At 35.1% G+C, this 27,384-nt stretch overlaps 1 protein-coding gene across 4 annotated transcripts; it reads left to right on the top strand.

Moving 5' to 3' along the window:
- Positions 1-20,734: 20,734 nt before the first annotated feature.
- Positions 20,735-26,202, top strand: LOC147545540 (signal peptide peptidase 1-like). Of its 4 annotated transcripts, none has more exons than XM_086632890.1 (12): positions 20,735-20,907; positions 20,990-21,160; positions 21,367-21,482; positions 21,589-21,740; positions 21,853-21,938; positions 22,118-22,245; positions 23,644-23,694; positions 23,821-23,907; positions 24,037-24,106; positions 25,060-25,196; positions 25,393-25,470; positions 25,865-26,202. In XM_086632890.1, exons 2-12 carry the CDS (start codon positions 21,121-21,123, stop codon positions 25,964-25,966), a joined length of 1,047 nt encoding a protein of 348 aa, XP_086489016.1. In that variant the 5' UTR covers positions 20,735-20,907; positions 20,990-21,120; the 3' UTR covers positions 25,967-26,202. The 4 variants fall into 4 exon arrangements, with proteins under 4 accessions (XP_086489016.1, XP_086489012.1, XP_086489014.1 ...); XM_086632886.1 differs by having other exon boundaries at positions 20,821-20,911; XM_086632888.1 differs by having other exon boundaries at positions 20,826-20,907; positions 21,009-21,160.
- The last annotated feature ends 1,182 nt before the right edge of the window (positions 26,203-27,384 follow it).

Below are 27,384 nucleotides of genomic sequence, written 5' to 3'. Positions count from 1 at the left end.
ATTTTTCAGAAGTGATCTTGTTTTAATGTTCTCTTGTTTATTTATTGTTTCCTTTCTCTTCTTCATCGCTATTTTTTTTCTATTTCATCATTTTCCTCCTAATTTAGGTGGTCACCCACAGATTAGTTGAAGTTTAGGGGCTATATAGAAAATTATCCTAATAATAACAAACCTAAAACCCAATAAATCAACTTTATTACCTTAGGAGAAGGTGCCCTACATGATTTCATTGTCTGATAGCAATTGGAATGGCATGTTACTTATTTTTCTAGTGCAAAAATATGTGACTTATGATCACTCACTTGGAAACAGTAGAAAGTACAAGTTAACTCTATCCCCGCACACAATATTAGGGAAGACAAAATTATTGAAAGAAGTTCAAAAACTTCGACAATTGTAACAAAATAAAACAATTTGTACAATAGTATTGTGGTAGGGACTATTGTATATATCTCTTCTTTTTCCGTTAAACAAATGAAAATTGAAAATAACAAATCAATGAAGATGCAACTATAACTGCAGTTGCATTTCTCGAATCAGTTGCATTTCTCGAAGATGAGAATTGTCGTAAGATGAATATATAAAACTCAGACGACATTCTCTTAAAATTTATCTCGATTTAACCTTTAGAAGGAATGGAATCCATACTAGAATTTGCTACTTGGTCTTTTTCTAAATTTAAATCATTTCCTGTTCTATTACCTATTTTTTTTAATAAACTCCATAATTTGTTTAATTATTAAATTAATAATTGCATGAAATAACTCATCATTTTTTATTGGGAGCCCCAACCCTTGTTAACCCAACCCGGGAGCCCTGGGGTGGGCGGTGAGGTGGTGTGGGGGGGGGGGGGGGGGGGAACCTAAACTTGTTTTTATTAATTGTATTAATTTTTTTTTTATATAATTGTTTGAAAGCTCGATGTTGGACCTGAGAAAAGATCAGGAGCTCTCAAAATCTGGAGCCAGAACCCCACCACGTTGGACTAGCGTTTATAATTATCACATTTTATCTTTAATTCACAAAACATTTAAGCCAATTATTTTTTTTGTTTGATTTATGGATGGAAAAACATAGTCAATATTGTCTTACACAAACATAAACTAAATGCATTTGTTTGTGCTGCTTTCAACTTTTTGTTTCTTTCTTTTCTTTTTAATTTTCTTGGTTATCTTTGATTTTATTAAAATTAAACAGTTTTTCAAGTTTTGGACTATTATGGTATTTAGTTTGTTTCATCTTTAGACTCTTCTTTCTGTTTCTTCATTATCTCTTACCTAATCCACCACTATCAATAAAATCATCCGAATTATTCAATGAGGAAATTTTTGTCTTCTTTGATGTAAATTCTTTGATCTTTAAAAGATGTCATTTTCTTAAATACTCTACCTAATTTGATCTCCTAATGGGTATTTATCATTTGTATTTTTAGATTAATATTGGGGTGCGGCTATGGGCGCCTCCCAAAAGTGCTGTAGGGGCCTCTCTTCTGTAGGGGCCTCCCAGAATTGCTTAGGCGCCTCCACGAGCGCCTCCTCTTCTATGAAACGGATTGACCATTCCGAACGCCAATTTCTTTCTCTCTCTACTTTCTCTCTCAATTCTCAATCTACAAATCAATCAAAGATCAAACCTAACAAAATCTATTAATCTATCAACAAAATCTCAATATTCAATCGAAAAGTAAACATCAGAAGGATATAAAAACTCTAGGTTTCTTTTTTTAGATCTTCAAACGTAAGGAAATAAAAGACCATTAATTATGAAGTTTGAGGTTTTGTTGAGATGAAGAAACACTAGATAGGGGATGAAGAAATCAACTATACATTTGGGGATGAAAAACTAAGTCTAGATTTGGAGATGAAGAAGCCCTAGACGAAGCATGAAAGAATCAAATTTTGTAAACTTCGAGATGAAAAACCCTAAATGATGCATGGTCTCGGACTGGACCAGTCTCGAAACCAATCGGAATGGACAGTCCGTTTAATTTCGGACTGGACCAGTCCGAGACTAGGCTTTGGGCCTCGGACTCGTCAGTCCGAGAAGAGGCGCCTATAGTGGTCGGGGTTTGACCACGGTCAACCCCTCTAAGGAGGCGCCTACAGCAATTTGGGGAGGCCCCTTTAGATGCACCCTTAATATTGTGGGTAAAAAATGGTAGTATCTAAAAATAAATGGGATTACTCATGACACGCGTTGGCCCATTATAAATCGGTTACACAAGTGGTATAGGCCCAAAACAAACAAAACGAGGACTTTGAGCCTCAACTTAATCAAGGGTTTCATGTTCTGGATTTTCAATTTTGTATGCCTCTTTTGAATTAATAATTAGGGAAATGCTAAATGTACAAAGAATCTTTGACAAGATTCTTGACAAAATGCTAAGTGAACGGTGTCGATCAAAGTCAAACTTTGAAAAACTTTGATGAACTTTTGTCTTTTAGTGAAAATGAGTCATTAAGTCAAGAATTTTGTCAAGAACTTTGTCCATGTAGCACTCCCGAATTAATTATAATCTAGACAGATTTGCAACAAAGTGGCGAAGGAAGCAAGGCCTCTTTTGAATTAATAACATTTCAATTTTAACAAAGGGCATATTTGGCATTCCTTTTGCACCCACTTTCTCCAAGCATGGGAGTACAATTTTGCTTTGGCAATGAAATTTGGATGACTTTTTCTTTAATTAAACTTGGTTGCTTTATATTTGAATTATTGTTTGTGACATTAGCGAGAAAATTGATATGAATTATTGATTCCACCTTTATAGTTGTTTTACAATAAAAAAACTCTACTAATTAAAAAATAAATTGTTGAAAGAACTCTATTTAATAATTGACCCACAAAATTGTAAAGAGAAGGAAGTGTCACAAATTCTAGTTACAAATACTAAAACTTTAAGAAAGAAATCAAGAAAGTGGGACTCAATAAAATGAATCACCAAATAATCTTGCTATGAATGTTAAACAAATCCTATTGTTCTTCTCACTATCACCTGAGCCATTTTCTCCAAATTCCAAGGGCTCCTTTGCATCTAAAATGTTCAAAATACTCCCCGAACAACTAGTCAACGACCACAATTTACGATTCACTGGACATTTTTTTTTTGAATTTAGCTATATGATATTATATTTGTATATTAGTCTTATATAAACTAACATCGATTAATTCTAATTTAGGCTCCTAGAGATGACAAGCTCACTGTTACGACCTTCTAAAGATGATTAGCTTATAGCATAACATCTAAATCATTTTTCCTTCCACTTTTTCGTTAGGCACAATGGACATTTCTTTTCCACTACCCACTTTGTCGTTCAAACATTTTTGTCACTAGTTGTGGTATTTAGGCATTCAATTCTTACCAGATATTTTTTTCACTCTAATATAAACTAGAAGTGTCCAAATCCCCCAAACAAGTCGACGTTCCGGTGAAGGGGACCTACCCCTGTGTCGGAACGGTTAAAGAGAAAAGGGGGAGGAGAGACAGATGGAAGAGAAGAGAGGGAAGAAGGAAGAGAGTGAGAGAGGAAGAAGAAAGGGACGACAATAAACGTTGTGGGGGCTTTCCACATATAATTTTGTGCACAGAAATTTTTTGAAATTTCCCCAAACCCGACCGAGTTTAAAAACCTGCAAATACAAACAAAAGAATACCTGTGCAAGTACACATAGTTTCCCAGGCCCTGCATGAAAAAGCATGGCGTAGATATGGCTATGTTGAGAATAATTATGTTGGTTGTTTTTTCTTTCTTTTTTTTGTTGACATATTATGTTGGTTGTTTTACAAGAAAAATGAGGTGGTGATTCTATATTTGTCTTTTGGGTAGGTTATCGCATTAAAAAGACAACCACAACTTTTTAAATGCCTAAAAGAAATTATCAAAGAAAAATAAGTACTTTTATATTGGTTTCATGCGTTTAAAGATGCAAATTAACCTAGATGGAGCACTTTGCTGCTGTTTAGGGTTGCTCGGAATTGGCATTTGAAACACAACACTGGTTGTGAAGCGGAGCAATATTTGAACCTAGAAGTCTTACTGGATTCGAATGTGATCCTGAATCAGTTAATAACCTCACTTTCATAGACTTGCAACCGTCTTCTTTCCTAAAAGGAAGCATGGTTTTCCCAGACCAACGGTCGACGAAGGGTTCCCCCTTCGCCGACCAGAATAGAGAGAGAGTGAGAAGAGAAAAGAAGAGAGAGGAAATGAGAAGAAAAGAGAGAAAAGGAGAGGGGGAGAGAGAAGAGAAAAGGAGAGAGGAAGAAGAAGGAAGGAGAGGAAGAGAGAGAAAGATTTTTATTTTTTTCAATTAAAGGTCGCCAGAAATTTTAGTCAGTTGGCGACTTATTGAGAAGATGATGAGGTGGCAAGAGGGATGACGTGACAGAGAGAGGTGATAAGATGGAGGTGAGAGAGATGACAACGCATAAGGGTAGTTTTGGGAGAGGAAAAAAGAATTTAACGGACATGTGACGCTAACAGAAAAATGGGGGTCATCTGAGTATTTTTGACAAAATAAAGAGCTACGCAAGAAGTTGGTCATAAAGTAAGGAGTCATTTGAAAAATAACTCTAATAATAATAATAATAATAATAATAATTGGAAGAACCAAACTAACCGAGATCCTTGCAAATTAGCATATTCGATTGTACCCCAACCATAAATATGCATCCCTACAATCTTTATAGCATGAAATGAATGTATCAATCTGGTATAATTACTCCATTGTTTAAAACTCTTATGATATTTTGTGATTCAGGGATCTGGTCCGCACCGAACTCGAAAAAAAGATAATAATATCATTTTAATATATTGGATGATTTTTTATTTGTTTAATTGAGATAATTGGAAGTTATGGGGAAGATTTGTGGGCACATTTTCATTTATGTCTTAGTTTTATTCAATTTGGAGAAATTGGACACTTCTCATTTATTTCGAGATACGTTGATGTTGAAATATGACATAACTGACAACCCACCTATAGACAATATGCGACACTTTAAAATGAAAATTACTAGCTACTCAGAACATTAGTACGAAATAATTGAGGTCTTGTCGTGGAATGAAAATAAACTTTCAGACACAAAAATTTATAAGATTATGGTTAATTATTTATTACATTTAGGAAGAGAGTTGAATGATGTAAAATAAGGAACATATCATTTGACAATTGATAGGAAGAAACTAGCATGAACTCTATCATACTCTGCATCTGTGAGCTCTTACTCTGCATCTGTGAGCTCTTTTCGAGTTCGTTTTGATTCTTTCAAAGGTGAAATGGAGATAGGAGTGGTGGTGGAAGACTTAATGGTGCAGGCCCTGCAGGTTCTTCTTATCTTAAACTTTATATTATCAATCAATTAGTAAATCTGCATAACTCTTTTCTTCTACTAAAATCTTCTCTTTGTACTTCAACAATCTATATAGTCTGTTCAAGAGTATTGAAACCCATGTAGTATCATTAATTTTACTCTTTACACAACGAAATGTACAAATAACAGGTGTCATTACACTAGCGATGCGTTGGGTATCTCTCGTGTACATTTAAGTTGAAGACCCAAATAAAACATAATGGGTCCCCAAGGATAGGACATTTTTTAACGAGGCGCTGCAGCAGAGGCATGTGCTTGTGGTCGGTCATCTTGAAAATAGTTATTTAGATGTACAACAAAATAGCATATTCTCTCTATATATTGTCCTTTGAGTAGGTTTTTTGCATTAAATGGGACAATGACAATTTTACAATGGGCTATAAACAATGGTAATCAATGATATACCAATGAGTGTGAATACGAGTAATAATGCACTTCACGTTTTTATAAAAAGCGGCTCTATTATTTCCCACCAAATAAGGCATCGTCACATCGATGTATTTTCTGCACATGAGATTCAAGTTTAACCGTTATAAATCTTTTTTTTTTTTTTTTGTTAAGAGATACTACTTTATTAAGCTAATAAAGTGTCATTACAATACAAGGAAAACATAAAGTAAGGAATTCTGCTCCAAGTCTTCGATTTTTCCTTCTTTCTGGCCCATTTAGCAAGTTTATCCGCTGGGGAGTTGAATCTACGACAAGTGTAACTGAATTTCACCTTATGGATATGACGTTTAATCTCTTTAATTTTCCGCAAATGAATTCTGGACTGCCATTGAACTTCATGCTTCGGGTTCTGAATATTCTGAATGATATTGATATTATCACTTTCAATAATAATGTAATTATAATCATGTTCTACCGCCCATTCCAGGCCGGTTAGGATAGCCAAAGCCTCTCCTTCTTCACTATTTCTACTTCTCGTAACGTTCGTATGAGCTTCTAAAAATTTAGAATCAGAGTCATGGATAATAAGACTAATACCTGTAATTTCATTCACATTGGTAAATGAAGCATCAACATTAATTTTCAGCCAATTTGGTTCAGGCGGGTTCCATTTTCCTTGCACTTGGTTTTTGATGCTAGGAGTGGTATAAGTATTTTTCGGAAAAGCTAGAATCATATTGATAATAATAGGAAGAGAATTAATTTCATATTGAAAACAGTGATCACATCTAATTTTCCAGATTATCCACAGAATAGTGGCAAGCAGATTTTGATACGACGGTTCTTTGAAAGAGGGGGTGTTCTCCCATGAGAAAATCCATTCTGCAACATTCATAATATTCTCAGATATAATATTGAAGTAGAACCAGATATTCCTAGCAAGAGTACAGTGGAGAAGGGCATGCTCGATAGTTTCAATTTCAATGCAGTTTGGACAGATCAAAATATTATTAATATATTTACCGATTCTATCCCTCACTGGCAGAGATTTCGTACAGATTTTCCAAATGAAGTTTTTGATTCTGGGAATAGTTGGGAGAGACCAGATAAATTTCCAATTAGGGTTTAGTGGATGGGGGGAGTTCATACTAGTGCAAAGGTATTTATACATGGATCTAACTGTAAATTTTCCTGATTTTGTAAGCGTCCAAATTCTTTGGTCCATCCCCGACACATCAATGGGGATGGATTTAATAAGGTTTTTAGTGTTAGTATCAAAGTAGTTGTTTAGAGCTTCTTCATTTCACTCATTATTACTAATCAATTGGGCGACCTTAGACACCGAAGGGTCAAAACTCTGAGTAGGAGGAGTATGGATGTCTGGAATCCATCTATCAGTCCAAATATTGATTTTCTCTCCATTGTGAACCTCCCAAGCAATATAATCTTCAATCTGAAGTAATTGCTTCCTGATATTCTTCCACATCCAAGAGTGATGTGGCTTAACTGGACCTGGGTTCTCATTATTAGGGAAATATTTGGCTTTAAGGAATCTTACCCAAAAAGCATCGGGCTCCGCTTTCATCCTCCAAGCGAGCTTACTAAGCATAGCTTTATTGTCGAGTTCCGGAATATGTATACCCAAACCTCCCAGAGCTTTTGGCTTACAAATGGAGGACCATGATTTCGTACAAATTCCTTTGGACTTACCCCACCAGAACGACTTCTGCAAAGTCGAAATGCTTTTGCATATGCCTTTAGGAATGGCAAAGCATTGCATTTGGTATCGGGGTACGGCCGCCACGATTGTTGAGATAACAATCGTGCGTCCAGCTTGAGAAAGGAATGAGTGATTCCACTTCTCTAATTTGGTTTTGATCTGAATAAGAATGTCATTGAACGCTCTAGTCTTATTTGCGCCAATGAACAACTGCGCCCCTAAGTATTTATCCGACGCAGAAGCATTTTTAACTTTCAGCGAGCGCATGATAAGACGCTTAAATTTCGGATGAGAATTTTTTGAGTAGAAAATATTGGATTTCTTATAATTGATCATTTGGCCAGAAGACTCGCTAAAAGTTTTAAGAATTTGTTTGAGGATATGAATATTATCTATAGAGTTACGACCGAAAATAATACAGTCATCCGCAAAGAGGAGATGCGAAATCATAAAGCTAGAATTGTTAGCCGGAAAACCCATAAAGGTATCTGCTCCGACGTCTGCTATGATCAGTCTACTAAGACCCTCCATGGCGAGAGTGAAGAGGAAAGGGGATAGGGGATCACCCTGCCTGATGCCCCTGGAAGGGTAGAAAATAGGTCCAGGGCGACCATTAATGAGCACTGACATGGAAGCAGTAGAGATGCAACTATGAATCATATTTATCCAATGCTCGGCATAACCTAGCTTTCTCATGATGTCTATAAGGAAATTCCATTCTATCCTATCAAAAGCTTTGGACATATCTAGCTTTAAACCAAAGTAACCTGTCGCTCCCTTCATTTTCTTCATGGAGTGAATTATCTCCTGACCTATGACTATGTTGTCTGAAATCTGCCTACCCGGGACATAAGCTGCTTGGAGGGGATTAATGATATCATTAAGGGTGACTTTAAATCTATCCGCTAAGATCTTCGTAATAATTTTATAGGTAGTATTAAGGAGGCTAATAGGTCTATAGTCCGCTGGAGTCATGGGGGCAGAAGTTTTCGGGATAAGACAAATGTGAGTATGGTTCGATTCGGGGGGTAAAGTGGACGAGAGGAAAAAATTATGAACCAGCTGATTAATATCTGACCTAACAGTGTCCCAGTTAGTCTGGAAGAAAAAAGGGGGGTAGCCATCAGGACCTGGGGCCGCCTCTTTCTTCAGATTCTTGATGGCATTATTTATTTCCTCCTCATCAGGAAAAGCTGTTAAAAGCTCATTCTGTTGGGGTGTAATGGATTGGTTAAAAAGATTAAGGATGTTGGGTGACGTAATAGTATTATCGGAGGTGTTAATACTAAGAAGGTGATCAGTGAAGACCGACTGAATGCTAATAGGATCTTCGTGCCAATCACCATTATTATCCTTAATAGCCCTGATCTTGTTGTTCCGGTTCCGTTGAATAGCTTGCGAGTGAAAGTATTTAATGTTCTTGTCTCCTACTGAAAGAAAGTCATTTCTAGATTTCTCTTTCCACAGACTCTCTTGATAAAGATACAAATTATTAAGTTGATCATTTAGCCTAGCTATCTCCGCTTTATTGCTACTAACCTGTAGCCTATTAGTAATATCGTTTATATTTCTCTCTATGTTCCCAAAAACATTTTTATTCCAATTAGTAAGATGCTTACTTAAGTTTTTAAGTTCATGTTGAATATTGTTATTGGTGTTCCATTTACCGGCAATGAAATCATGACATTCCGGATGAGACATCCAAGTTCGAAGGAATTTGAACGGTTTAGGCTTCTGAATCATATCATTGTTATCCTCAAGAAGGATAGGGAGATGATCAGACCCAACCATTTCAAGGTGAGATAAGCTAGAGTTCTTAAATTTTGTCAACCAATGAATGTTGACAAGCGCTCTGTCTAATCTCTCTTGAATAAGATGATCCCCATATTGTTTATTACTCCACGTATAGGGACAACCTTTAAAACCCATGTCCATGAGCTCAAGGTTATTGATGATAGAGAGAAGACTGGACATGTGGGAAGTGGATACATAGGATCCCCCAAACTTGTCGTTCATGTCTAGAATAGAGTTAAGATCTCCGATGACAGACCAGGGGATGTCATTATCTATATTCAAGTTTTTCAACGTTTTCCAAGGTTTCAGTTTATTTTTACTATAGGGGCAGCCATAGAAGCCCGTAATTAAAGTGTGTCCGTTATTATGGTGATCTAAGATTTTAGCGTGAATAATATTATTATCCGAGTAAAGAATATTAGTGTTTAAGTGGTGCTTCCAATACATGACTAGCCCTCCCGATTTACCTTGAGGGTCGACAAAATGACTATTATAATGCTTATGAATTTTAATGTTCTTGTTAATGATGTGAGCTTTATTTTTAGTTTCTGCTAGAAAGATAATATCAGGATTGTGCTTATTAATAAGTCTAAAGAGATGCTTCTTAGTAATGAAATTACCTATGCCCCTTACGTTCCAACTCAGGATCGAAGGGCAAGTGTTAGGGGTGTCCATAGCCAAAAGGAAGTTTGGTAGCCTATTACAAAGGGATAAAAAGGAGATCGGCCGAGTGTCTAACAACCTAAGGCTAATAAATCTCAATGTGTATTTAATTATAAAATAAACAAAATAAAAAGACTAAAGGCACTTCCGCAAATCTATATACATCTGATGCATAAGTTAGAATTCTATAGTTAAGAGCATAAGTTAGAATTCTACCTGGCTGAAGCAGAAATGAACCCTAATGTTATACTAACAACCACTAATTACTATTAGTACTACAGGAAATTATCACTTCAAATGTACTAAGTAGCTATGATCTAATTAAAATTACCTTACTATATAAACTTTAAGAAAAACTTAAGGAATACACTTAAGAAAAACTAACCTACAAGAACGTGATTAGACCATTACTGCTAGAAACTAGGTTACTAACACAAAAAGCTTAACACAAGATAACAGTAATATAGACAACTAAAACATTTAACTTAATAACCTTCTAACAGAAAAAAACTAAGATGCGATACTAGCTAATAAAACTACTCTAGTTAACATGAATTAACACCGAATTAAAGAGAGAATAATAGTTGTACTTCCCTGAAGAGGTTGAAGGAAACCCAAGTTGGTTTAGATTTACTCCTCTGTACCATTGAAGAAACATGGTTGTTGATGTTTGTTTCACCTCAATCAACGTTGTTAACTTCCGATGACTGCAAATGGAATCGACTCAACTTGCGCCTAATGGGATATCATCACTAAATGGATCCCCAGTCCTTCTTGAAGATACTCTAAGAATCGGTAAAACCCTATATCTAACTGGTATAATTTTTGGTTGATTAAAGTGTGGAAAGAAACTTTAAATGTGTAGTAGTTGCTATGGTGGTTTTATGAGATCAGATCTAGTTGAAATAGGGAGTGATTTTTCTGGTTGTGATGGTTTATTGTGAGTGATTTGTGATTTGAAGTTTAAAGCCGAGTGTTTACTTGGAGTTACTCTTTTCAGAAATTAGAGAGAGGATAATGGATGCAGGATGTGATTTTTGGTATGTAGGGTGATGAGGGTAGGTTAGAGGAGAGGATGTTATTGCATGTAAGATTTGGGTGGTGGATTAGGTGGATTTGGATGATCTTGGAGTGGTTTAGGGTTTGTTTTGGGGAAAAAAGAGAGGGAAGAAGCTAGTTGCTTGCTGACGTCATGTCAGACTTTCTCTCTCTTCAAAAACCCCCTTCAAATGTCATTAACCGTTATAAATCTTTCCAAAGTTTAGGTGATTTTGAAATCCCGAGTGAGAAATCATAGCTTATTTTTAAAAAAAAATCTTATATAACTAATAAGTTATAGGTATTGAATAAAATATACACTATTATCATTTTAATGGCCTGTGTTGATGGTCTCTAAGAGCAGCTCCAACGTATTGGGGGCTGGGGCTCCCAATTTGAATTTGGGAGCCCCAGCCCCCAGCCCCATCCCTCCAACCCGGGAGCCCCGGGGCTGGGCTCCCGGTGGGGCTGGGAGCCCCAAGCTCCCGGGCTCCCAAATGGGAGCCCGGGCTGGGGGGCTCCCAGCCCCAAATATGGCCGTTGGGGGTCTCCCAACGGCCATATTTGGGGTGGATCCCCTAAAAAGGGGATCCACCCCACTTATTTAGTTTTTTTTAAATTTTTTTTTAAACTAAATTTTTTTTCAAAAAATATAAAATAAATTGTTTTAAATTTGTTTTTCCAATCATTTCTCTAATTTTTTTTTTTAATTTTTTTTCATCTTTTCAAAATTCCTTCTCTCTCTAACATAATATTAAATTTCAATTTTATATTTGAAATTAATAATTTATAGTTGAAAATTAAAACACAACCCTCACACACATACACCACACATGTGCATATTTTAGATTTGGGAGCCCAACGTTGGAGTTGTGAAAAGCCCCGGGGCTCCCAAAATCCAGGGGCTCCCAAAATTGGGAGCCCGAGCCCCACATTGGAGTTGCTCTAAGGCAACCATCTATTATACAAACACAAAGTGATTTGCCGTTTGGGACAAACACAATGATAAATCTTGGTAGTTTGTCTCGGTTCAACTTAAATCGTGATCATCGGATTATTTGAATTCTCAAAAAAACTCGGTTAAACTCAAATCAAGGAGTTAAAAATTGTCATTAACTAGTCACGTTAACTCTTTCTCTCATCTCATTAACACTTTCATCGGATCTAATCATTTAGTAATATACAAGGAGTCGTTTTATGCATATTTTATTTGTGTGATGTATTCTAGTCATATGTATCAAGGGATGGGTGGGTTTCACAAATGAAAAAATGAGTGAAAAACCTAAAAATCTAGACCCTAATAAGAAAAAAACCCACTCAAAAATAATAATGTCAAAAAAACCCATTTTTTGAACATTTTTCAAAATGTTCACAACATATGTAATTATGTTGTTAACAAGATAACATATTTTTTTTCATAATTTCATTTTTACCCTTATATGTTGACAACATATATCATTGTGTTGTTATAAAATGTTGACAATATCTATAATAATGTCCCGACTTATTATAAAATGTTGGTGTCATATATAATTGTGTTCTTAACAACATATATAATGTATTAGTCAAAATATTATTTGTTCGTTAACGGATTTGTTAAATACAAAGGATAATACGCATAACATTTTAATTTTTGTAAAGGACAAACAAAAAAAATGCTTTAGTCTTTATATTTATGTCGAAAGCAAAACAAAAAATGCCAAAACCATTTATTTTTTCACAAGACAAATCGAAAAATGTTGTAGCCAAAATGTTTGTGTTAGTTTGTCTATGTAAAATGCAAAAGAAAAAAATGCGAAATATTTTGGCAAAACAATGTCTAAGCAAGAACGAATTTGTTCAAAAATTTACAAATTGTTGAGACAAACTATGATTTGTTCAGAAATTTACAAAATTGTCGAGAGCAAACCAAGAATTGTTCAGAAATGTTCAAAATTGTTTTTGGCGTTGATTTGAGCGGAAAATTTCATTTTGGAGGGTAAAATTGTATTTTTACCTACTGGGTTTTTTCCTCATTATTATTTAGTATTGGGCCTGATTCTCTTTAACTTCCCCATTTTGGGCCTTATAATTACCGGCCCTTCACAAATACCCTAGGAGGAAAAAAACATTGAGTGCTTGAGGAAGAAGTGCCTGTATGCCCTTTTTGTCCTTCTTATGGTGCCAATAAAGTTTTAGTGAAACTATTCCCGAAAGGAAATGTTAAAATGCAGTCACCATTTCCGTTTTGTGGTGCCCATAAAGTTTTAATGAAATCTATACCCACCGGAAATGTTAAATGCACTCACTAATTTTTTGGGAGGATATTACAAAACCCAAAATTTTGGATGATAGAAAATTAGGTCAAAATCTGAATAATATTTTAAAAAAACATTTCGAAAAATACAATTTTACTCTCAAAATGAAATTTTTCGCCCAAATTAACGTGAATAATATTTTTTAAGATTTCTAAATAAATTTTAGTTTGCTCTCAACAATTTCGTAAGTTTCTGAACAGATTTTAGTTTGCATTTGAAACAAGCAGAGCAACCATATTTGAACCTAGAAGTCCTACTGGATTCGAAGTTGATCCTGAATCAGTTAATAACTTGACTTCATAGACTTGCAACCATGTTCTTTCCTGAAAGGGAGCATGGTAGTATTTAACCTAGAAACAACATTCATAACAAAAAAATAATAATAAAAATTGAAAGAACAAACTAATCCAGATCCTTGCGAATTGGCATATCTGTTGTACCCAGGGCCGGCCCTGACTTTTCGGTGGCCCGAAGCGAGGTCTGAAAATGTGGCCCCTTCTATCAAATTGTAAATGTATTACATGAAAATCGTAAGTACCACAAAATATTTTCATCAAATTTATATAACAAAAATAGTTTTTTTAATAATTACAATCACTAGAATTTTGTTCTTCTTAAATTTTTCGATGCAAAGTCACTAATAATCGTCGAATGATCAAGACTGACAGCCACATACTTCTCAATAGATAATATAGCTAACCCGTTTAACTGTTCTTGCGACATAGTGGATCGAATATAAGACTTAATCAACTTCAACTTAGAAAAACTTCTTTCTGCATAGGCAACAACAATTGGTATGGTTAACATAATTCTATAAGAAACCCATGTGTTCGGGTAACGACCTTTCATATCTTTCAAAAAATCTAGTACTTTAATTGGTCTTTTGATCTCATTCGGTAAAAAATGCTTCAACAGTTTCAGTTCAGAAAATAAATCTAGTTCGTCTATGTCATATGACTCATTATGCTTGAAAAAGGTTTCAAAGCGACCACATGAATCTCTTAAATCACCATCATCTTGGGTAACTTTTTTAACTCAAATAGAAAACAAAATATTTCTTTGTACTTCTGAAACTAAACAACTTACAACGAAAAACAATAAACTTTGTTTCTAGAAATTGAATAAGCAGTCTGGTTTGGCACTTTGGCTTGAAGAAAGAAAGGGATATTGGGATTTCATGATTTGGATATTTAAAAAGCATTTTTGTTTCATGAGAAAAAGAAACTGTTGGGGCTCGCCATTCATTTAAAGATCATCAAATTTGGTGGCCCTTTTTACTTAACATTTGTTAAATGGAGTCCTTATAATTTTCTTATAGAGTTGGGCTTCTTATATATTTCTTAATGAAATTAATGTCTTGGTGGCCCCTAAAAATCGGTGGCCCGAAGCGACGCTTTGTTCGCTTTGGCGCAGGGCCACCCCTAGTTGTACCCCATCCATAAATATGCATCCCTACAATTTTTATAACATGAAATGAATGTATCAATCTGGTATAACTACTCCGTTACTTAAACTCTTAAAAAAAAATTTGATTCAGGGATCTATTCCGCACCAAACTCGAGAAAAAAAAGGATAATAATACCATTTTAATATATAGGATGATCTTTTTTATTTGTTTAGTTGAGATAATTGGATGTTATGGGGAAGATTTGTGGGCACATTTTCATTCAGAAAATATTGCCTTAATTTTATTCAATTTGGAGAAATCGGACGCTTCTCATTTATTTGAGATATGTTGATGTTAAAATATGACATAACTGGCCACGATTTTAATGTTCGGAGTAGGCCCCATTTACAGACAATTAACTCTATGCAACACTATGAAATGAAAGTTACCAGCTACTCAGAACATTAGTACGAAATAATTGAGGTCATGTCGTGGAATGGAAATAAACTCTTAGACACGAAAACTTTGCAGATTATGGTTAACCATTTATTTACATCGAGGAAGAGAGTTCAATGAAGTAAAATAAGAAACATATCATTTGGCAATTGATAGTAAGAAACTAGCATGAACTCTATCGTCCTCTGTATTTGTGAGCTCTTATCGAGTTCGTTTTGATTCTTTTGAAGGTGCAACAGAGATAGGAGTGGTGGAAGACCTAATGGTGCGGCCCTGCGGGTTCTTACATATTATCTTAAATTTTATATTATCAATCAATTAGTAAAATTGCCGAACGCTTTTCTTCGACTAAAATCTTCTCTTTGTTCAAGAGTATTCAAACCCATCTAGTATCATTAATTTTAGGGGTATTTAGTGATACCCCTCACCCATAATGTCCAATTAGAGATACCCTCTTTTTTAGTTGGATATTAGGGATACCTCTTTTTTGGACTTAAAAGTACACAACTACCCTCATTTTTATTGTTTTTTTTTTTTTTTCTTTGATCTCTTATACCTCTTTAATGTTATGTTTATCAAATTATTTTCGTTTCTCATAGTTTTTTTCTTAATCATTTTTTTTAATTTACCAAAAACATTTATCGAAAATTTAAAATTGATAAATCACAACAATTCGAAATAAAAATCGTAAATTTTTTTTAAAAACATTAACTTTCTATTTGTTTTTTGTTTTACGTTAAAAAATTGATGTATGTGACCGATTTGTGATATCTATTGTTCTTTTTATTAATTATAATTCGTATACATTTAAAAAATACAAATGGAAATTGAGATTATGAATCGAACAAAAATTAAAAAAGTTCAAATGAAATTACTTAATGAACTTGCAAATGAGATTGCAAAATTCTTAGAACGACCGAAATTAGAGTGTTATGTTAGTCGTGAATTTACAAACTAGATAAGGGTTGTCTTCGAAAAAAGTAAAGATAGAACGTATTATTTAAATATTAAATAAGCCTTCTTTTTCTATCCCCTCCCCCGGCAAAATACGTCAACACTCCAATTTCATGATTCTGTTCTGGACCTATCTTGATTACGTAGGATTCCCTTGTTCGACAAACAGTCCATTCACAGACAATAATTACATTGTAGCGGGTATAGTTTAGTGGTAAAAGTGTGATTCACGAGAAGACCAAAATTAGAGTATTATGTCGTTCGTAGTGATATGAAAGGGAATAAAAGAAAACACAATATGTCGGTCGTTGTGATTTATCAATTTTAAATTTTCGATAAATGTTGTTGGTAAATTAAAAAAGATAGACAAGAGAAAAAAATTTATGAGAAACGAAAATAAGTTGATAAGCATAACATCGAAGAGGTATAAGATATCGAAGAAAACAAAAAGAAACAATAAGAATAAGGGTAGTTTTGTACTTTTAAGTACAAAAAAGGGGTATCCCTAATATCCAATTAAAAAAGAGATATCCCTAATTGAACATTAGGGATGAGGGGGTACCGCCAAATACCCCTTAATTTACACAACAAAATGTACAAGTAACTTGTGTCATTACATTAGGGATGCGACGGGTATATCTCGTGTACATTAAGTTAAAGTCCAAATAAAACATAATGGGTCCACAACTATAGGTACATTTTTCACGAGGCGCTGCAGCAAGGCATGTGATTGTGGTTGGCATCTTGAATATAATTATTTAGGTGTACAACAAATACCAGTACATTCGCTCTATATATTGTCATTTGAGTAGGTTTTTTGCATTAAGTGGGACAATGACAATTTTGCAATAAATTATTGAGTTTCTAGTCCAAAAATCTACACCTAAACACACATTTAATCCACCCTAATATTAATATAAGATTTTAAGTCAAAATAATAATTATAATGAATATTTAGTCCAAATTAGTTAAAGTATGTTTAGATGTCAAAGTTACAGTGTTTTTCTATTTATTGATTCTTGTTTTGTTTCATAAATTACCTGTTATTTATTGTTAAAATTTCATTACTTTATTTCATTTTTTTTATATGTCTCATAAATAACACATTATGTATCAACAATGTTTCTTTCAAAACGGAAAAGGCTAAAAACTCATTTTCTGAGAAGATTGGACCTTAAATCCTTTTTAAACTTTATTTTGAACTTAAAATTCATTGACCCTTTTGCAATAATAGGCTATAAACAATGGTAATCAATGACACACCGATGAGTGTGAATACGAGAAATAATGCACTTCAGGTTTTATAAAAAGCGGCTCTAAGCAACCAAAAGGCATTGAAAGTTTAGGTGATTTTGAATTCCTGAGTGAGAAATCATAATTTAGTTATTATATAACTAATAAGTTATAGGTATTGAATAAAATATACACTGTTATCATTTTCATGGCGTGTGATGATGGTCTCCAAGGCATCCATCTATTATACAAACACAAATTGATTTGTAGATGGGGACCAACACTCCCATAAATCTCGGTAGTTTGTCTCCGTTCAAGTCAAATCAAGGGTCAGCACTTGCTTGTTCAAGTGGTTGAAAGTGCTGACATAAATTTCGAAATCTTTGAGGTCACAGGTTCATTCCCCTGTAAGGGTTATTGAACTTGAGTTAATAAAGGTGTAAATAACATAATAAATTGTCGGGTTTTACGCCTCTTTTATTAATGTCAAACTTAAGCAGCTATCATCGTAGTCGATTTCTTAAAAACAAAAAACTCAAATCAAGGAGTTAGAAATTGTCATTAACTAGTCGCATTAACTCTTTCATCCCATTAACACTTTCCTCGTATCTAATCATTTAGTATTTTACAAGGAGTCGTTATATGAATATTTTTATTTGTGTGATGTATTCAAAGTCATGTGTATAAAGGGTTGGGTGGGTTTCACAAATACCTTAGAGCATCTCCAATATGCAACACTCAAACTCTAAATCTTAGAGTGTCACATAGGATTTTTTAGAGTTTTTCTTTGAAATCCATCTCCAATGCAAAACTTAACATGAATCTCTAAAGTGATGTGTCAAGATTTATTTTAGAGATCCTTAGAGCATCTCCAATGCAAAACTCAATAAAATCTCTATTTGTCCTATATGTCGAGTTCCAATTGAGATTCTCACTCCTAGGTGGCGAAAATGGAGATCCTTAATTCTTGTATGTCTCCAATGCAAAACTCTAAATTTTTTTATTTTACTTATGTAGCATGGTTATTTTTGTAAAAAAATAATTAGTTATTTTGGAAATATACGAAGACTTGATTTCTATTGGTTGAAATTTAAATATTGATGAGTTGGACAATTAGAGATATCTCAAGAGGACACTCTATTTCTAGAGTGTCCTCTTGAGATATCTCTATTCCACCCTCGACACATCATCTTTGAGTTCTTAGTTGAGTTTTGCATTAGAGCATCTCCAATGCAAAACTCACAAAAATCTCAATTCGTCCTATTTGTCAAGTTCCAATTGAGATTCTCACTTCTAGGTGTCGAAAATAGAGATCCTCAATTCTTGTATGTCTCCAATGCAACATTCTAAACTCTTTTATTTTACTTACGTGTCATGGTTATTTTTGTAAAAAAAATAATTAGTTATTTTGGAAATATACGAAGACTTGATTTCTATTGGTTGAAATTTAAATATTGATGAGTTGGACAATTAGAGATATCTCAAGAGGACACTCTGACAATAGAGTGTCCTCTTGAGATATCTCTATTCCACTCTCGACACATCATCTTTGAGATCTTAGTTAAGTTTTGCATTGGAGATGATTTTCTAAGAAAAACTCAGAAAATCCTATGTGACACTCCGAGTTTCTAAGATTGAGTTTTGCATTGGAGATGCTCTTAGAGATGATTTTATAAGAAAAACTCAGAAAATCTTATGTGGCACTCTAAATTTCTAAGATTGAGTTTTGCATTGGAGATGCTCTTAAGAGGACACTCTAAATTTAGAGTGTCCTCTTGAGATTCTCTAAGTGCCACATAAGCATATCAATTAGTTTTAAACTAAAATATAGGTTTTTAGAGTTTCTCTTAGTGTTGCATTGGAGAAGGTTTTGTAATAGAGTGTCTCCAAGAGCATCTCCAATGCAAGACTCAGTCTTAAAATCTTAAATGTCACCTAGGACTTTAGAGTTTTTTAAGAAAAAACCTCTCCAATGCAAAACTATTTTTTTCTGCATCTTATACTGCTTCAAAGATTCATAAAAATAATATTTACGATAATTAGGCATCCATAAGATAACACTTTTTAATGTTTTGATTCATTTACAAATTTGTTTGGTCAAAATTTATGGGTGTACTGTAGCCCAAAAAGCCGATCTAGTCGGCCCAAATTTACTTGTTAGATAAGAAAAATCTGATCGAACACGTCAGTCATCGTACTGACGTAGTTCATATATTTGGGCCCTTCCGACCTCAAAAATTTGAGGGGTGTTGTCTATAGGGGCGTTTCCTCCCTTTTTACTCTTGGGCCTCCCTCACCCTTAGGGCCCCATTGATAGAGGTCGTCAGAAGGTACTCGAACTGGCCTAATCTGTATTCGGTTTGAACGCTCAAAATCAGTTTGAGTACCTTCAGATTCTGCCTAGTTTATACTGAGTTTGAACACCACAGACTCTAGCCAATCTACGTACTCCTGAACTACCAAAATCCGTGGACCTTGGACTAAGAGCAAGTCCAATGGGGAGCGGTCCCAGTGGGGAATTTTTCGCAATGAGCGAAAGCCTGACGGAGCAATGAGCGAAAGCCTGACGGAGCAATGCCGCGTGGAGGTAGGCCCTTAATTCAAATTAAGGACCCGAGACACCCCATCCACCCCATTGGAGTGGAAATAGTCCCGGGTGGAGGGCTGAGGGAAATAAGTGTCGGCCCCTAGCTCCCCAAGGGACTGTTGGGGCTCCCCAACGGTCACATTGGGGAGCAAATCCGACCGTTGGATCACATCCAACGGTGGGATTATTTATTTCTTTTTTCTTTTTCTTTTTTTGTAAAAACAAAATAAATAAAAATAACCCATTAATTTAAAAACATAAAAAACTTAAGAATTCATTAAAAAACTTAAACTTAAAAAACTTGAATAAAAAACTTAAACTTAAAAAACTTGAATAAAAAAACTTAAAGAAACTTCAATTTAAGGGTCCGGGACCGCTCCCCATTGGAGCTGATTTTGAGGGTCTGAACGCAGCCCTTAAATTTGAATGAAAAGGTGAATTAAGAGCCCTGGGACGGGGACTCATTGGACTTGCTCTAACTAACCACCAGAAGTACCAAAAGAGAGTGAGCTAAGATTTCCACGCCAGCAAGAAATCAGATTTTAAACCGTAAGATTTTCCAAATTTGCGTGGGTAATCAATGACCATTGGATATATCTTCATTTTCAGATCTGACGTTATAAAATAGTCCCAAACAAGACTTTGTTTGATCCTAATCAAACTTCGGGACCCACCGAACAAAATACGGTGGACTTCAACGGAAATTAAAATTCCTTAAAACTTTGCATTAATAAACTCCTTTTATTACGTACCACACAAACAACAATCAACTAATGATCCCGCCCTTCATGAAACCCAACTATTACCTATCTAAAATGCCTCGAGATACAAACACAAAAATATTGAAATCTTATACTGTTCATCTAGAGAAGCGGGATTTCAAATGTACTTTTGTGGTACAAAAGATTTTTCATGCCTTAAAAAGATAAAATTTTATATATCTTTAATATTTATATATGTAACTTCCCTCCTTTCTCTCTCCGATCTGTGAAAACCAACATCATAATCTCTATTTAGGTTTGTGATTTATAAAAATGAGATCACATATTGATCTTTAAGGTGTTTTTTTTGTTATCCTTTTTTCTGTTTTGATTTTTAGGTTTTAATTTGTTATATAGGCTCTTGATCTGTGTCAAGAAGAGATTCATACAAACAACTAAAGATTCAAAATTGACTGTAAATCGCTTATTAAAACCTAATTTAGCTTCGAATTGTTGGAGTTCATCAACCATGAGGACTAGTGAACGTGTTGCAAATTTGGCTCTTGCAGGTAAATTTTGAACTTTTCTTTTCCAGGCATATGTGGTTGTTAATGTTGTATAATTTAGGTCGTATTTGATGATGGTCTCCATTTTCTCTAAAATACTTGGATTCTGAAGAACTAGGTTAATTTCATTATGTTGTTGTAATTTAGTTTCCTTGAAATAGTGGTCTGATTAACTCAAAACTATACTAATACCCACATCTTTATTGCAGGTTTAACTTTAGCACCACTTGTTGTGAAGGTAGATCCAAATCTTAATGTCATTTTGACAGCTTCCTTATCAGTTTATGTGGGTTGCTACCGGTCCGTCAAGCCAACACCACCTTCCGTAAGTAAATAGTCGTCGTCGGTTGCCATTAAATTGGATTATTCATTTCTATTATCATGATTGTGGGCTTTTTTGTATGACATGTTTTAAAATTTCATTCATGCAGGAGACTATGTCAACTGAACACGCAATGCGCTTTCCCTTAGTTGGAAGTGCAATGTTGTTTTCATTATTTCTACTCTTCAAGTTTGTATCGAAAGATCTGGTTAATGCTGTCCTAACATCCTATTTCTTTGTACTGGGCATCATCGCACTTTCGTATGTTCTTTCAGTATGAATCATGCTACTACTTTTTTAAGATCACAATTGGAGCTTGTTCCTTATTATCTCTTCTCACGTGGCATCAATTTTTTTTTTTTTCCCTAAACAGAGCCACACTGTTACCTGCAATTAGTCGTTTCCTTCCAAAACTGTGGAATGATGATCTTATTGTATGGCATCTACCCTACTTCCGCTGTACGTCTTTCTGATGACTTTCTCTTCTAATTTTCAATTATAATGTTCTTTCTTGTGAATTCACACTCATATTTACATTATGTTGTTTTGCTTTTCACCTGTGGAATGATGACTTTCTTTTTTCTTTTTTCTTTATTCATTTTCTGCAATAATTTTTATAATTTATCTTGCTTATACAGCTGTTGAGATCGAATTCACGAGGTCTCAGATAGTTGCAGCAATCCCAGGAACCTTTTTCTGTGCATGGTATGCTAAGCAGAAGCATTGGTTGGCCAACAATGTATTGGGCCTTGCATTCTGCATTCAGGTTTGATCTTTCCTTCCTACTGAGAGCTACAAGTTAATGTATCGGTGTGCTTTATACAGTGATGTTTCTCGTAGATTGCTTAACAAATAACGACCATTGACATCTCTTGTAAGCATGTGCTGGACATATGCTTTGTGTGGATGAAATAATCATTTGCTGGAATTTTTTCTTCTAGAATCCAGTAATCCAGTGCCTAACCCACTATAGCTTTACTTATATGTGCTTGAAGTTGTATTTGATCTTTGTTCCTTATTCTTATTGGATTATGCTGGTTTAATTTCTCATGCCCTCATATTGTTATCAAGACTTCCTTCACCGTAGCTTAGGCACCCAAGGCGGTACGCTGGCATGTGATCTCCTAGCCTTCATCTGTGTTCCACCCCATGAAGCTCATACTCTTGCCATTTTCCATACCACTTAGACGAAGGCGACTGCTCCCTCGCCTCTCGCCCAAAGAACGTAATAGTGATATATGAAAAAACTTATTTAAAGGACCAAGCCCAATTTTTAATACTTAAATGTGGTCTTTTACTCTAGAAATGAGCTAAACCAGGGAGGAATTTGGAGTACAAAATATATTTTTAGAGTGGATCTAGGCTTTGGTGAAGCTTTTACGTTCGAAATTAAGTTAAGACAAGACTTACTTCTTGAAGCTGAACATTGGGTACCTTAGGCACAAGAGGTTTATCGACAAATGAAAAATGATATATGAAATTTTTTACGTAATCAAAAAGGAATATCTGTGACATAATCTAGGGACAGAGCTGGTAGCTCCATATAAGACACTATTGATGACCATCTTGCTTTGCAAGGTTCTTGTTGAATATTAAAGATGTTTACTTGAAAGTCCCATTGGCTTTGATTTTGAGTCTTTGTAGAACTCATTTATGGTCATGTAGATGTATGGATGATTGATGCCTTTTCTCTTTAGAAGTTCATCTTAGTTCATTTATTGACCAGTGCGACCTTCCTTTGTCCTGAAGTTTTATGATATCAATACTTTCTTAAATGCATAAATGTTAGTTTCGCGAGAAAAACCCCCTTCACCATTGTACCATTTCTGTCTTGCTACTATTTGGGAAACAGATGAGTAGGTACTCGGTAAACAATTATTCAATCGGTTCTTTTTGTTTCCTCCTGATGTAAAGAGTCATGGTGATGTAAAGAGTCATGGTAGTTTTCTCCAACATTCCATGCTTCCACTATTGAACCTCATTATGGAATTTTGCTGTGACGTGATTATGTGATTACTCCTTTTTTGAAGTATATCATTTCTTCTTCAATGTTGGTCTTCCATTTTCCACTTTATGCGGTGCAATAAAGAAAATTCATTATCATGAAATTTTTGCTTTGTGAATGTGGATGGTTTAACTAACTTTTAGTTCAACTATTTTTCAGGGAATTGAAATGCTTTCCCTCGGTTCTTTCAAAACAGGTGGCATACTCTTGGTAATAATTTAAGTTACCTTGTGGGTAAAATGCCCATGGATGATAATGAAATAAATACATGAATCTCATTTAATGATATCAATCACACCATAAGTTGGCCTGATTTTGAGAACTGCGATTTCGCAGGCTGGACTTTTCGTGTATGATATATTCTGGGTTTTCTTTACTCCGGTGATGGTTAGTGTTGCAAAATCTTTCGATGCCCCCATCAAGGTTAGTTCTCTAATTGAATCTAGACACATCATAAAATATGTCCTTATATTCTTGATTCGTCACAGCGCTTTATGTATCTAGGTTATTCTGAACTGATTGTTGCTGCATTTCTTCTATACTTTTGCACAGCTTTTGTTCCCTACAGCAGATGCTGCACGACCATACTCCATGCTTGGGCTTGGTGATATTGTGATCCCCGGTAAGGGTGGACATATATTTTCTTAAACATGTATCTGGGTATTCAAGTTTTCACATGATAATTTTAGACCCATGTTAAGAAAATCTTAAAGAGAGCTATTAGGATTAGAATATATAAAATATTTGTGAGGTCTAGATGGCGGGCTACAACATTAAGCACATCTAGAACTGTTACTTTAGTTGCTCAGAGTTCAAATCGTTAGAATCTTTGATTGCCAGTCACTAAAATGATGGTACGCTGTCGAATTTACATCGCCTTCCCATTACTGAAAGCTGGTTACGCTGTGTCCAAAACTTTTAGTTTGATACATAACATTTTAGAACTACATCAAATGCTTCTACTTCATCCTGGATAAGTGAAGAATGTATGATGGTCATATTGAGGGGGACAAATTTTAGTGTGCCTTGTATAAGGGATTCTTTCAGGAAAAGAAATGATTTTTGTCCTTTTTTAGTTCTTCTAACAACATTGGTGTCAAATACCTTGATTCATCATGCTAAGATTTCTTGGAACTATATCAATAACATTTGCTAAAATAGACCAGCTGCAAGTGGTTTATTGTTCTTGTTCTAAACTTCTTTTCCTCGTTATGTTTTGTTATTCTCCGAAACCACATTATATAGGTGCACCAAGCATATTTGGCGATTTTATTTCCCGAGTCACGTTGGAGGTTAAGATTCAATTACGTTGTAGTTGGGATGACTTCTCAATTTTTGTTGCTACATTGTATTCTCTGTTAAACGAGAGAAACAGCAAATATGTTTTGTTTAGTAAGAATGTACACGGTCTCACCCAACTGTTGTATCGGTGAATTCATGGCTATGGCTTAATATTCTTAGGTTGTCCTGAACTTAGTAGTGCAATGTCTAACAATCAATTTCATCTTATGGCGAAGTTATATGATTGTTCTGGTACATTTTTTCGATACTGACTTGAATCTTTTCTTCACAAAGGTATTTTTGTTGCATTGGCACTACGTTTCGATGTGTCAAGGGGGAAAAACAATCGATATTTCAGAAGCGCATTTTTTGGATACACACTTGGTGTAGTTCTTACTATTGTCGTGATGAACTGGTTTCAAGCTGCACAGGTAACTTATGCAACTAATTTAATTTCATTGGTGCAAAACACATGTTGATATCGTTTCAGAAAGCGGTCTTACAGATAATTAGTAATTTCAGTTAGAAGACCCAATGTTCTCGTTTTTTTATCTTCACTAATACCATATGTGGTTTCAATTTAAAACCTAATTTATTTGTTTTTACTTTTTAATTTCCGTGTTTCAGCCTGCGCTTTTATACATTGTACCAGCTGTAGTTGGGAGTGTTGCAGTTCATTGCATATGGAATGGGGAAGTTAAACCGGTTAGTACTACATACATCCTATACCTTTATAAACTTCGATCACATTGAGTAAAAGAAAACAAGACAATGGGATAATTTGTTCTGGTTTAACCTCGAAATTTTGCATCATGCATATATGGGATCTAATTCCTATGGTGTTTAGTGTCTCCCATCTTCGGCTGCCGTCTTAAGCATTGTTAGTATTGTTCTAGTGGTATTTAGATCAGTATTAATAGAATATCGAAATACAAAACTCTAGTATATTCTGTCAACTGCTCCAAGATTAAGAGCATATCTTTTCGAATACTTTCAACTTCGTTTTTTTTTACAACTTTTAATCTTGATTAATGCAAACTGAACATTTTGGTAGCGGCTAAATATCAATCTCATTATCTGATTTATGTCTTAAATGTAGCTACTGGAGTTCGATGAGTCGAAGACTGCTGATGCGTCCAAAGGGGTAGAGTCAAGTAGTAGCACCAATGACGACTCCAAAACCAGTAAGAAAGAGGAATAGTCGACATTTAGAAGTCTTCGATCAGATGGGTGGCCATAATTGACTTTATGGAGCTCAGTTAGACTAACTTGTGATAGGAAGGATGGATGCCATTAAAGTAACAGATTTTGGCATCAAAAGTAATAAGTATGATAATTAGATACACATATATTAGTTAGATGAATTCTAAACGCAGACCTGATTTTGAAATTTTTTTTTTTGACATTATAGAAAGTGCAAGATCAGATATTTCAAAATTTTCTTGCCTCTCAATTCTTCTCATGTACTTGCCTTCATCTTTGTCGTCCTCGATGACATTAATCTTTACATCGTTTGAGGCATCCCTGACATTAACCTTTACATCGTTTGAGGCATCCCTTCGTTCATGTGGATTTATTTATTCTAACGGCTGATGTTTAACATGTGTGTTGAGTGGAATGGATGGACGCATGACTTTCGAGTCTATTTCTTGGTCTATGTGGGACTATTTACAAACATCTTCTATGAGAAAATACTATTTATCTTGGGTTACTCTATGGTTTCTTTCTTCGTATATTGCAAAATTAAGATTCAACTTGTGTAACTTCTTTATTTCTTCATATGTTAAGGTTAAAAATAAAACCATTTTTATATAGAATTGATTTTTTCTTAATATGTTTTAGGGTTATTTCCCTAATGGCCCCCTACTTTGTGACCAGCTTCCCACCTGGCCCCCTACTTTACGAGAAATACCCATATGGCCCCCTAAAACCGTTAACTTTAACTTTCCGTCACTCTCTCTCCTCCATCTCTTTTTCTCTCTCTGCCATGTCACGCCACCTCATCTATTAGGCCACCTCATCACCTTCTCCGGCAGAGGTCGCCGGCCGGCCAAATTTCCGGCCGGCGACCTTCAAACTTAAAATTTTTTTTTTTTTTTTTATCTCTCTCCTCTCTCTCTCTCTAAGAACTCCGGCGAAGGGTTCCTTCGCCGGAGTTCTTAGAGAGAGAGAGAGAGGAGAGAGATAAAAAAAAAAAAAAATTTAGTTTGAAGGTCGACGGCCGGAAATTTGAGCGGCCGGCGACCTCTGCCGGAGAAGGTGATGAGGTGGCCTAATAGATGAGGTGGCGTGACATGGCAGAGAGAGAAAAAGAGATGGAGGAGAGAGAGTGACGAAAAGTTAAAGTTAACGGTTTTAGGGGGCCATATAGGTATTTCTCGTAAAGTAGGGGGCCAGGCGGGAAGCTGGTCACAAAGTAGGGGGCCATTAGGGAAATAACCCTATGTTTTAATATGTGGAGACAACAATTCTTTAAAGTTCCTTGGCAAATAAAAAGGGTTCATTACCAGGATGAGAGCTGGCGGTGCTCCTTTTACTCTCCCCATGTTAAAAAAAAAGGAAACCTAAACAGAGGGAAAATGGAGAAGTTGAAATTTCCTAACCCGAGTAGAAAACGGA

This window comes from Eschscholzia californica, unplaced genomic scaffold (genome assembly GCF_041429995.1).
Source record: "Eschscholzia californica isolate CP2 unplaced genomic scaffold, dmEscCali1.0.p SCAF_4, whole genome shotgun sequence".
Classification (NCBI taxonomy): domain Eukaryota; kingdom Viridiplantae; phylum Streptophyta; class Magnoliopsida; order Ranunculales; family Papaveraceae; genus Eschscholzia; species Eschscholzia californica.
This window is presented reverse-complemented; position numbering and strand designations above follow the sequence as displayed.

Excerpts from the sequence above, each read along its gene's own strand:
- LOC147545540 (XM_086632890.1), top strand. The coding sequence starts at position 21,121 with ATGAGGACTAGTGAACGTGTTGCAAATTTGGCTCTTGCAG. Across the intron at positions 21,483-21,588 it reads TCAAGCCAACACCACCTTCC|GAGACTATGTCAACTGAACA; the intron begins GTAAGTAAATAG and ends TCATTCATGCAG. Across the intron at positions 21,939-22,117 it reads GCATCTACCCTACTTCCGCT|CTGTTGAGATCGAATTCACG; the intron begins GTACGTCTTTCT and ends TTGCTTATACAG.